This window comes from Gracilinanus agilis, chromosome 1 (genome assembly GCF_016433145.1).
Source record: "Gracilinanus agilis isolate LMUSP501 chromosome 1, AgileGrace, whole genome shotgun sequence".
NCBI lineage: Eukaryota > Metazoa > Chordata > Mammalia > Didelphimorphia > Didelphidae > Gracilinanus > Gracilinanus agilis.
In genome coordinates this window covers 213,035,077-213,047,646 of record NC_058130.1, presented here as the reverse complement: position 1 = coordinate 213,047,646, position 12,570 = coordinate 213,035,077, and the positions used below count along the sequence as shown (strand labels likewise).

At 37.8% G+C, this 12,570-nt stretch overlaps 1 protein-coding gene across 1 annotated transcript in view; it reads right to left on the bottom strand.

Annotated features, from left to right (window-relative positions):
• The window catches only part of C1H7orf50 (chromosome 1 C7orf50 homolog), a 372,322-nt gene extending 360,018 nt beyond the window's left edge, over positions 1 to 12,304 (bottom strand). Inside the window, exons 1-2 of the mRNA XM_044660082.1 lie at positions 12,240 to 12,304; positions 8,617 to 8,746 (exon numbers count right to left, since the gene is read on the bottom strand). Of these exons, the coding sequence (XP_044516017.1) occupies positions 8,617 to 8,746; positions 12,240 to 12,304 (195 nt within the window). The remainder of the gene's footprint in view (positions 1 to 8,616; positions 8,747 to 12,239) is intronic.
• Between the last annotated feature and the right edge of the window lie 266 nt (positions 12,305 to 12,570).

Sequence of the window (12,570 nt, the reverse complement as noted above, 5' to 3'; positions counted from 1 at the left end):
ACATATAAGAAAAACAACTGCTTGAACGCATGGGTCGGGGTGGACATGATTGAGGGTGTGGACTCGAAACTACCACACCAATGCAACTACCAACAATTTGGAAATTGGTCTTGATCAAGGACACATGACAAAACTAGTGGAAATGCGCATGGGTAGGGGGGGGTGCGGGGGGGGGGGGTTGAAGGGGAAAGGAGGAGCATGAATCATGTAACCATGTTAAAAATGAATATTAATAAATGTAAAAAAAAAAAAAATAACGTGCCCAAATTTTAAAAATAAGAAACAGGTATATAAAAAACCCAATCTCAGGGAAATTGAGCAAGCCATAACTGAAATACTAATGGAAAAATTCTTAGGTCAGACTAATCAACTTTACTTATTAATACAACATTTATTACTTTTTTTCTTAAAACCCTTACCTTCCATCTTAGAATCAATACTGTGTATTGGTTCTAAGGCAGAAGAGTGGTAAGGGCTGAGCAATGGGGGTCGAGTGACTTGCCCAGGGTCACACAGCTAAAAAGTTTCTGAGGCCAAATTTGAACCCAGGACCTCCCATCTCTAGGTCTCAAACCACTGAGCCACCCAACTGCCTGCATTTAAACAACATTTAAAGAGCACTTGATACCCACACTTTAAAAAAAAAAAAAAAAAGGAAAAAAGGACTCTATCAAATTCCTTTTTAAAGACAAATATGGTCCTGATCTCCAAACCAGGAAAAGACAAAGCAAAGAGAACTGAGGATCAATTTCCCTAATGAATGATAATGAAAAAAATAAATTAAATAACTCATTACAACTAACTTAGATTCGCTATCAAAGATGCAAGACCCATTTGTCTTTGGGAGACAAGTTAGCAAAATGACATTATTTTTCAACAGATGCAAAAAAATGTTTTTTTTTTAATAGAGGATTGATTTATGTTAAAAAAAAACAAAGCACAAGCATAGAAGAGCTATCTTTAATATAATCAAAAGCATATATCAAAACCTAAGAGTTAATATTTTCTGCAAAGGAAAAACACTAAAAGCGTTCTCAGTAAAAAAGGGGAGAAAGCAAGGATACTCAGTCTTCCCACCATTATTTGGCATAGTTCTGGAAATATTAAAGAAAACAATAACAAAATTAATGGTATAAATATCAGAAAAGTATAAAAATTGTTATTTGCAGATGATAGGATAGAAATTTTGTTCAAATAACTACAAAGTTCTTAAAATATTGCATACTTAAATTACAAAAGACACATGCAAGATTTATATAAATGAAACAGTAAAACTTTTTTTTAACCCTAACCTTCTGTCTTAAAATCAGTATAGCTCATTGGTTTCAAGGCAGAAGAATGATAAGGGCTAGTGACTTGCCAGGAAATGTCTGAGATCATATTTGAATCCAGGACTTTCCAGCTCTAGGCCTGGCTCTCAATCCACCGAGCCATCTAGCTGCCCCCTAACAAAATACTCTTTAAGAAATAAACACTTAAATAATGATAGATATTTACTATTTGTGATTGGGCCTGACCAATATAATTTTTAAAAGTTCATCTAATGAGTTAACAACAAGCATTTAGTAAGTATTCATTATGTGGCAGATACTGTACTAAGTACATGAATTTATAAATTTAGTGTTTTGTCATAAAATTACCAATAGAATTTTTTTTATACTCTTATTTTATATCCTAGAAACAAATCTAAGATAAAAGAGCAAGGGCTAGGCGGTTGGGGTTAAGTGACTTGCCCAGGGTCACATAACTGAGAAATATCTGAGGCCACATTTGAACCCTGATCCTCCTGTCTTCAGGCCTGGCACTCTTTCCACTGAGCAACCTAGCTGCCCCAAACAGTATATTTTAAAAGCCAAAGAGAGGTAATAAGGAACCACTGCCATTTCCTGAGTAGAGAAGTGACAGTGACAGGAGGAAAATCACTTTGGCAGCTGAAAGGAAGTCAAACTGGAATGAGAAAGACCTGAAGGCTGAGAAGCAGACTATATATCTATGATGAAGTCCAACCTCAAATGTGTGAATGGAGAATATAAAAGATATTGCTGGGATTATCTGGCAACTTTCTGGCTCTTTAGGGTGAAAGTGGGAAGTAGAGGATGACAACCAAGTTTAGAACCCAGGTGACTCTTAAGATGGAGCTTACCTCAACAGAAATAGGGAACTTGAGAAGAAGAATGTGCTTGAATTGCATAATGAGCCTTGTTTTAGGCAAATTAAGTTTGAGATGCCTACTGGCCATCTACTTAGAAATTTCCAAATGGCAAGTCATGGTGCAGAACAGGATGCATGGCAGAAAGAATATGGGGGCTGGAGATAGAGATTTGGGACTCATCTACCCAGATATATGATGATTAAACTAGAACTGATGAGGCCATGGAGAGGGTGCAAAGAGAAGTAAAGAGCTTCGCAGAATATATAACATGAATGATGCACCAGCAAAGAAGTATGAGAAGGAATGGTCAAACTGGTAAGAGGGTAACCCAGAGAAGACAGGGTCACAAAGTCCTGGGAAAGACTATCTAGGAGGGGGCAGCTGGGGGGTGAAGTGAATAAAGTGCTGAGCCTAAAGTCAGGAAGACTTGAGTTCAAATATGGCCTCAGACTTTGATGAGCTATATGACCTTGGGTAACTTATTTAACTCTATTGGCTTTTAAGAAGGAAAAAAAAGCACATAAAAAGAGTATCTAGAAAGAGAGAGTGGTGAATAGTATTAAATGCTTCAGAAAAGCCAAGAAAGTATGAAGACTAAAAAAAGGTTACCAGATTTGATAAATAAAAGGTCACCAATAACTTAGGACACAATAACTTCAGTTGAGTGATGAGGCATGAAGCTGGATTTTTAAGGGGTTCAGAGATGACTAGGAGGACAGAAAGTGGAGGCAATAATTATAGTCAGTTCTTAGATGTAGTCAATATATCAAGCAGTTTTGCATAATTACTTTTCTTTGTTCTAATGGTGTATTGGGGGTGGGCAGGAAAAAAGAAGAGATTCCAGAAATGATATAATAATATAATAATAGCTATCATCTATATAGAGCTTTAAAATGTGCAAAGCACTTTACACAAAATGTTTCATTTGGTCCTCACAACTACCTTGTGAAGCAGTTGATGTTATCATCCCCATTTTACAAATAAGGAAACTAAGACTGAGACAGATTAAGTCACATGGGTAAGAGGCTAAAGTAAAATCTGAACTCAAGACTTCCTGACAATCTTCTAATAGCATCAATAAAACCTTAAAAAAGAAGGTATCTTTGAGTTAACATAGTTGGCAAGAATCTTCTAGACTTAGACTTGTTAATCTGCTAACACACAAAAACAAAAAACTTTTTATTCCTCCAAAAAATGAAAATCTGTTAATTTCAATTTATTAAGAGGGTGATACATCTATAAGCTGAATGTCTTAAAGGAAAAATAAAAGCTCCAAGATTATTAATAGTTTTTTTCCCAAAAGGCTCCATGTCTGTCAGAATACAGAGTGAAAAACTGGTCTTACATTCTAATGAAGACTTAGTGAAATAACTGATCCAGAAGTTTAAAGGTATGGTTCAGGCAAGCCTGGTTATCTGGAAATCACCCATTTGGAAATCCCTTCTTACCTTGGGAATATCATGAAAATACTGTCTTCTACCATCATTCCTTCCTTCCATACACTACCCCACCCAGTCACCAGGCCCTGTGTTTTTAGCCTGATGATTTTAGAGCCCTGATAAGTAAACTGGAGTGAGGTGAGAAAGAACTACCCACAAGCAAAAGAGGAATTCTTTAGAAAGCTGTGCTCAATAAAAAAGCAGGAACTAACAATCTCCAAATGAAAAAAATTTTACAAAACCACAGGCCAAAGGGAAAAGAAGGCAACACCCCCAAAGTGGGCACTCTAACACTATCAAAGTGTCCAGAGGGAAAGGAAAAAAATTCTGTCACTTCATATATTTGACAATCCTGGAGCAAACATTCTGAGCTATATTCTGTGGGAAGTAATTCTGTATGAGCGCCCAGGGAATGGACTGCATGACCTGATGAGTTTTCTCCATGATTAAATTTCTGGGAAGGCAGTAAATGACCAATGAGAAGAGGCAACATCTTCTCCGTCATCTACTCTGAGTTTAGAAAGTTCTTCAAGAAGACATGAGGAGTCAGTGAATCACAAAACTAAACTCACAAAAAACTGAGTTCATCGCAGTAATTTTCCACATCATTCCTATCTGGTGGACAGGGAATACTGTTTTCCAGGCCTCTTAAATCTGATTCTCTTCATAAATACTTGAGCTTACTTTAAAATGTTTCTCTTAATAATTTTAATGGAGAAATCCACTTTTTTAATAACTTCCCAAGAGAACCAAAAATGATAATGAGAACTGCTCCCCCTAAATAAACTTCATTTCCTAAGGAAGAATTTTCCCTCCATTTTGCCTAAAGATGGTATTTAGTCCTTAAAAAAAACAAAACAAAAAAGTAACTAAAACCAAAAAACTAAAAGACCTAAGCCCTTCCAGGTGATACCACCTTGTCCAAATGAACATCAAAAAGAAAATTCATGTAAGAACTAGCATATTAGCCCTCAGGGGAAGAGCATCTGAAAGGAAATAGAATGGAGTATCAGTTCTGATTGAAAGTAGTTGCTGACACCTTCTGGTCAGTTGGCATCTCCACAGTCTGTAGCAAATATGAACTTTTTTTTTCTTTTTTCAGTTTATTGAAAATAGTCTAAATGCATTCCCTCATGGTCTCCATGCTATATCAAACCATATCCTTGCTGCACCTATGTTCCTGGTTTTATTTCCTCAAATCATCATTAAAGGTTATGTCTCCCTTGACATAGGATAGCAGCTACAATCACATTCTTGGGCTGAGATAGAATGATATCAATTGTCACTACAACTATTACTGTCTCTTCTCAGACCTCCCCCTAAAAAAAAAAATCAATCCAAAATAAGTGGACTTAAGAGTAATGGTGATTAGTTTAGACAAAAGTAATCATAAAATAAATATGGGTTTTAAATATGATGCTTTTGCTAAGTAAGAATTATTTGGTGTAAACTGGGAGAACATTTTTATGATAAAATTGACAAAAGTTTGATTTCCCAAATATATAAGAAACTAAGTCAAATTTATAAAAAAATCAAGCCAATCCCCAGTCAACAAATGGTCAAGGGACATGAATAGGCAGTTTTCACAGAATGAAATCAAAACTATCACATAACACATGAAAAGGTGTTCTAAGGCCCTCCTGACTAGAGAAATGCAAATTACAACAACTCTGAGGTACCATCTCACACCTAGCAGATTGGCCAATATGACAGCAAAGGAAAGTTCCAAATGTTGGAGGGGATGTGGCAAAATTGGAACTCTAATACACTGCTGGTGGAGTTGTGAAGTGGTCCAACCATTCTGGAGGGCAATTTGGAACTATAAGTCTGCATGCCCTTCAATCCAGCCATACCACTGCTGGGTCTGTACCCCAAAGAGATAATAAGGAAAAAGACTTGTACAAAAATATTCATACCCACACTCTTTGTGATGGCAAAAAATTGGAAAATGAGGGGACGGGCAGCTGGGTAGCTCAGTGGATTGAGAGCCAGGCCTAGAGACAGGAGGTCCTAGGTTCAAATCCAGCCTCAGACACTTCCCAGCTGTGTGACCCTGGGCAAGTCACTTGACCCCCATTGCCTACCCTTACCAATCTTCCACCTATAAGTCAATACACAGAAGTTAAGGGTTTAAAATTTAAAAAAAGAAAGAAAGAAAGGAAAAAAAAAGAAAATGAGGGGATGTCTCTAGATTGAGGAATGATTCAATAAATTGTGGTATATGTTGGTGATGGAATATTATTGTGCAGAAAGGAATAAAGAACTGGAGGAATTCAATGTGAACTCCTCCAGGAATTGATGTAAAGTGAAAGGAGCAGAACTAGGAGAACATTGTACATAGAGATGGATACACTGTGGTACAATCAAATGTAATAGACTTCTCAACTAGCAGCAATGCAATGACCCAGGACAAAGAAAGAACACTATCCATATCCAGAGAAAGAACTGTGGAAACAGAAATGCATTAGAAAAATATATGATCGATCACATAGTTCAGTGATTCCCAAAGTGGGCGATACCGCCCCCCTTGTGGGTGCTGTAGCAATCCAGGGGCACGGTGATGGCCACAGGTGCATTCATCTTTCCTATTAATTGCTATTAAAATTTTTTAAAAATTAATTTCCAGGGGGCTGAGTAATATTTTTTCTGGAAAGGGCCAAAAAAGTTTGGGAACCACTGACATAGTTTAATAGGAATATGATTAGGGTTTTGATGTTTAAAAGATCACTCTACTGCAAATATGAATAACATGGAAATGGGTTTTGAACAATGATACATGTATAACCCAGTGGAACTGCTTGTTGGCTTTGGAAGGGAAGAGGAAGGGGGAGGGGGAGGATCATGAATCATGTAATCATGGAAAAATATGCTACATTTAACAAAGGGGAAAAAAAGAATTATTTGGGGTGATAGAGGAGTAGAGTTAGGTGACTTGATAGACTGAGAGCGAGACCTATAGATGGGAGGTCCTGGGTTCAAATGTAGCCTCAGATAGTTCCTAGCTGTGTGACCCTGGGCAAGTCATTTAATCTCCACTGCCTAGTCTTTACCTCTTTTCTGCCCTGGAACCAATACATAGTATTGATTCTAAGACAGAAGGTAAACATTTAAAAAAATTATTTGGCAGTGTGCCTAAATGGCAAGCTACCAGAAGGGTAAGAAAAGACTAATGATAAAAGGAAAGGCAAAAATTTTATGGAAGGAAAAGTAAGGTAAGCAAAGGGTCATAAAAATCATAGCTTTAGAACTGAAAGGAAACTGAGATATTGATCACCTAATTGAAGTCTTACAATTTAGGTTAAATGACTTAAGGGCCCAAAGTTATACTGGCATTATTTGGTAGAACCATTCAAACTCAGATTCTCTCTGACTCCCATAAAGAAACCCATTTTAAATAAAACCAGATCATGCTGCAACATGAAAAATATAACTAGCTTCAGTGAATGATAATTGGGAATAACATGAAATGCTACACATAGCTACTTACTTTCACAGAGAAAAGATGGATTCAGAGGCTTTCTCTTTTGGCATAGTCAGTGTGGGAATTTGTTTTGTCTGACTATACATATATGTAAGAGGAATTTAGCTTTTCTTGCTTTCCATTTAGGAGGGAGGAGGGGGAGATGAGTGGGAAAGAGACTGTAGATCTGAAAAGAAAATAGGCATAAAGTACACAGGATTTAAAAGGGACACGGTAGGTGTACTTATATCATCAGATTCCTAAGACATATTCAGAGTAACAAAATGAAAATAAGAAAATACTGCAAATGAAAAGAAGGGGGAGAAAGGAATTATATAAGAAAACCAGAGAAGAAAACCTTCCTAAAAGAAATCCAGTACAAAAACAGAAACATTTCATTTCTAGGCTTCACGTGGCTCCAGGAATAGTTTCAACCTGCTGCCAAAGGACTGGATGAGGAAGTTAACTAGAAATGAAACCTAGAACAACAGACTAAATTAAAAGATTTGATTTTGCGAATTATATCTAGTTCATAGTCTCAAAAACATGGAACTAAAAGAGAATTTTAGATTTTTCTAATTCAGAAGTGTCAAGAGTACTCAAATCAGATTAAAATGTAATTTGAGAAATTTTTAACAAAATTAATAAAAATGTAACAGAACACAGATCATGGTAATTTCTGGTTAAACCTCTGTGCCTCCAGCCCATCTCCTGGAATTCCTTTCTATTTGAATTTGTCACCACTGACCTAGTCCAATCCCCTCATATTAGAGATGAATGAAGTTCCCAAGAGCAGAAACAACTTGTTTGGGGGTTTTTTGTTTGTTTGTTTTTTCCCTTTTTTTTAAAATCTAGAATATTTTTCCATGTTTGCATGATTCATTAGAATCAATTGATTCTAAGGCAGAAGAGTGGTAAGGGCTAGGCAATGGGGATCAAGTGACTTGCCCAGGGTCACACAGCTAGGAAGTGTCTGAGGCCAGATTTGAACTCAGGACTTCCCATCTCTAGGCCTGGCTCTCAATCCACTCAGCCACTCAGCTGCCCCAACCCAGCTACTTTATTAAATATTACACAATAAGGACTAGATTCTCAGTTTCCCTGACTTATTTTCCAATACTTTTTTTTAAACCTTTACCTCCTGTCTTAGTATCAGTTCCAAAGCAGAAGAATGGCAAGGGCTAGGTAATCAAGGTTAAATGACTTGCCATGGGCCACCCAAGTATGATGTATCTGAGGCCACATTTGAATCCAGGTCCTTCCAATTCTAATTCCAAGTCTGATGCTCTTATTCCTTGTGGATTATAAGTGTTTTGCATCTATGTACTATGGCTAATTACATCTCCCTTTTCTCACTGCAAAAAATAGATTGTGTTTGCTAAATTCTGACTTTCTCTTCCTTTGGATCTTGGATCAAATTTACTTTTTTGCCAGGTCCTATATATTTAGGAAAAGCTGTAAGAGCCTGGAGAATAAAGCCATGCATATCCGCTGCAAAACAAGGAAAAATAAACAGCAAGGCCAAACAACTTGCATGCCCAACAGACTGAGCCCTCCACTCATACCTTTGCACTCCGTTTCTTTTTCTTCTGGTGCTTCTCTGGTGCAAGAGGCCCCTCACCTGCCACCAGTTCCTTCAATTTCCTTTTCTTTTTCTCTGACTCTTCAGACCTTTTCTTTTTTTGTTCTGCCATCCTGCAACATAGGAAAAAATGCATAATTCTCTATGAATTTAAAACACAATTCTCAGATCATGTATTTTGGAGAAGTGGGGAAAAAAATGATCATTATGGCATCCCTGGCTCCCTTCAAAACTCAGCTCAATAGAGGCCTAGAGACGGGAGGTCCTAGGTTTAAATCCGGCCTCAGCCACTTCCCAGCTGTGTGACCCTGGGCAAGTCACTTGACCCCCATTGTCCACCCTTACCACTCTTCCACCTATGAGCCAATACACAGAAGTTAAGGGTTTAAAAAAAATTAAAAAATAAATGTTAAAAAAAAACTCAGCTCAAATCTCAAAAGATTGGAACCTTCCAATTGTCCTTTCCTTTGCTAGTGTCTTCCTTCTGAGATAACCTCCCATTCAAATTGTCTATCTCATTTATAGAAATTGATTGGCAAGCTGTTTCTCCTGTTAAGAATTTAAGTTTCTTGAGGACAGAGACTGGATTTTTTTTTTAATCCCTTCCACTTAGCATAAAGTAGAAGTTTAATAAATAATTTGCTGACTGAGGAAGCTAGATAGTACAGTGGATAGAGAGCCAGGCCTGGAGATGGAAGGTCCTGGATTTAAATCTGGCCTCAGATACTTTCTAGCTATGTTATCCTGGGCAAGTTACTTAACCCCAATTATCTTACCACTCTTCTGCTTTGAAATTGATACTTAGTATTGATTCTAAGACAGAAGGTAAGGATTTTTAAAAAAATGTTTACTGATTAAAGCTCTTAAAATTATCCAGGTAAGAGGAGATGAGAGCCTGAACTAGAGTAGTGGCTCTAGTTTAGAGTAGGGAAGTGGGGAGTCAACTGCCAGAGACAGTTAGACAAGACTTGGTAAATGATTGAATCATAGGCCATAAGAATGAGAAGTCATGGATAACTCTAAGGTTGTAACTGGGAAGGTGGGTGGGGTAGAGAGAGAAGAGGAAGATAGCAGCCTTAATAGAAGAAGGAAAGTTTGGAATAAGGGTAGATTTGGAGTTCTTTTGGATATATTAAGTTTAAGACCCCAAAGGATGTATGTTCAAAGGCCTGGAGTTAAAGAGATAGATACAAACAAACAAATATATATACATATAGGAATACATATACATGTATATGTGTACATACATCTATATATCTTGCAGGCATCTACATAGAGATGACAACTGGGAACAGATTAGATCACAGAGAATGAAGAGAAAAAAGATCCAGGACAGAGCCTGAAATTATCTGAGAGAGAGTGTGATATGGACGATTGACCTAAAATTAGAGACTGAGAAGAAATAGGCAGATAAAAAAAAGTGTTATGAAAACCCAGAGATGAGAGACCATCTAGGAGAAGAGATAGATCATCAACAATGCTAAAAGCTGCAGAGGTATCAGTTGAGGTGAGGTTTGAGATTGCTAATTTTGGAGAAAGTCAGTTTTGTTTTGTTTTGCTTTTTTTTTTTTTTACTGCTATGTAAATAAGGATATGAAAACAGAAAATGGAATGGTTCCTTACTTCAAGAAGCTTATATTATAAAAGAGTAAACAACATGTACGAAGACAAGTATATATAAAATAAACATAAGGTAACCTTCAGAGATGCCAAGGTAAGGGTTCAATAAAATAAGGGAAACCTGGGTATGAAGTAAAAGTGCTAACCAAGTTAGCTGGTGCAAATGAGGTGAAAAGAATATTTCAGGGGTTTAAGGATCCTACAAGCAATGCACTTTGGCAATTTTCCTAAGGAGTTATTAACAAGAATAGTTAGAGATTAGCAAGAATAACTAATAATTAAATACTGGAGAGGAGGGAGAACTTTTACAAAAACTCATGATGGTCATATAACACAGTAAGTCCCAAATGCATTCTTGACATAAACATAAACGGTCTCATTCAAAATATAAGAGAATGGGGGCAGCTGGGTAGCTCAGTGGATTGAGAGTCAGGCCTAGAGAAGGGAGGTCCTAGGTTCAAATCTGGCCTCAGACACTTCCCAGCTGTGTGACCCTGGGCAAGTCACTTGACCCCCATTGCCCACCCTTACCATTCTTCCACCTATGAGCCAATACACAGAAATTAAGGGTCCAAAACAAAACAAATAAATAAATAAATAATGAAATATAAGAGAATGAAAGTAGAGAAAACTTTCATAGCCATGGCCAGTGGATAAACTCTTAACCAAATAAGACATAGAGAAAATCGTAAAACACAACAGATAATTTTGTTTTCAGGGAATCAAAGGACAAAATCAGTATAAATAGGATAAAGGTCATTGTTGGTTGGGGAAAAAAATCCTTATATCAGATATTGTCTTAATGTCAAGGAGATACAGGTCATTAACACAAATATAAAAAGCCAAGAGCCAGTTCCCATGGAAAAGTGGTCAAAGCTCATGAAGTTCACCAATGAATTTGAAGCAAATGAAAAGTTATCACAGATTAAAAATAATAAGAGATGGGGCAGCTGGGTAGCTCAGTGGATTGAGAGCCAGGCCTAGAGACGGGAGGTCCTGGGTTCAAATCTGGCCTCAGACACTTTCCCAGCTGTGTGACCCTGGGCAAGTCACTTGACCCCCATTGCCTACCCTTACCACTCTTCCACCAAGGAACTAATACACAGAAGTTAAGGGTTTAAAAATATATAAAAAAAATAAAATAAAATAAAAATAATAAGAGAAACAAATCTAAACAGCTCTCAGGCTTCACTCCTGACCTAGCAAAAACTGGCAAAGATGGCAAATGATGCCAGACACTGTGCTAGCCATCCAGTCTACATGTACAAGGGATCAAACAAGCTTACCTTCTAATAGGGGAAACAAGTATATATAAAAATGTACACAGCATAAATATAAAGTTAATCCGCATATATATATGTACATATATATACATACATATATATCATATATACAAACATAAAGTAATTACAAGATAATTTGGCAAGAGGGTCCAGGCAGTTAAAGGGAATCAAGAAAGGCTACTTGTAAAGAATGGATGGTGCCTATTTTTTTTAAATCTAAGACAGAACAGTGGCAAGGGCCAGGTGATTCCAGTTAAGTGACTTGCCCGGGATCACAGGGCTAGGAAGTAAATGTTGAGACCACTTTTGAACGTAGGTCCTTCAGACTCCAGGCCTGGCTCTCTATTCACTGTGCTACCTAGCTGCCCCTCTAGTGGTATCTTAAACATCAGGCTGATCTGAAAATCAGATAATAGTTATCGGTTCATTGAAATCAATAAAGTTTTATACTGTCTAGCGCTCAAGACTTTGAATTGAAAGTACTATTATTATCATCGACGTCAATTTCAAGTACTAAGACGACTTTCAAAACAAAAAGGAACCCCGGATCCGGGCTTTTTCAGATAGTGCTCCAGAATGATCCACATTGGCTCTACAAACCTACAGTTTAAGGCTATAAAATTGTAAGTCTGCACACAGTATACGCCTAATGAATATTTGTTGCATCGCCCTGAACAGCATTACAAAGTCGCAAACTGCAGACCGTCTCGACTGCGGCACAGTCAAAGAGTCTGTCCTGGTCCCCTCCACGCCACACTTCACTTGCATCCCTTCATACACCCACGTGGACGACTCCCAGACCCTCACGTCGGACAGGAGTCCCTTCTTCTAGCTCAGAGACCCAGTTTCTGAAGCCATCCGGAACCACGCGTGAGCGATCCGCTCGAGACCCACACTCGGCCCCGCAGCCTGTCATCTCACCTGCACGTGGGACGCTTACTCCAGGGAACTTCCAACCTCGACTAGGTGAGTAGCTTTACCGGGGGACCGCTCGCTCCACCCCTTAAATTCCGCCCCCAGAGACAGTCCACTTC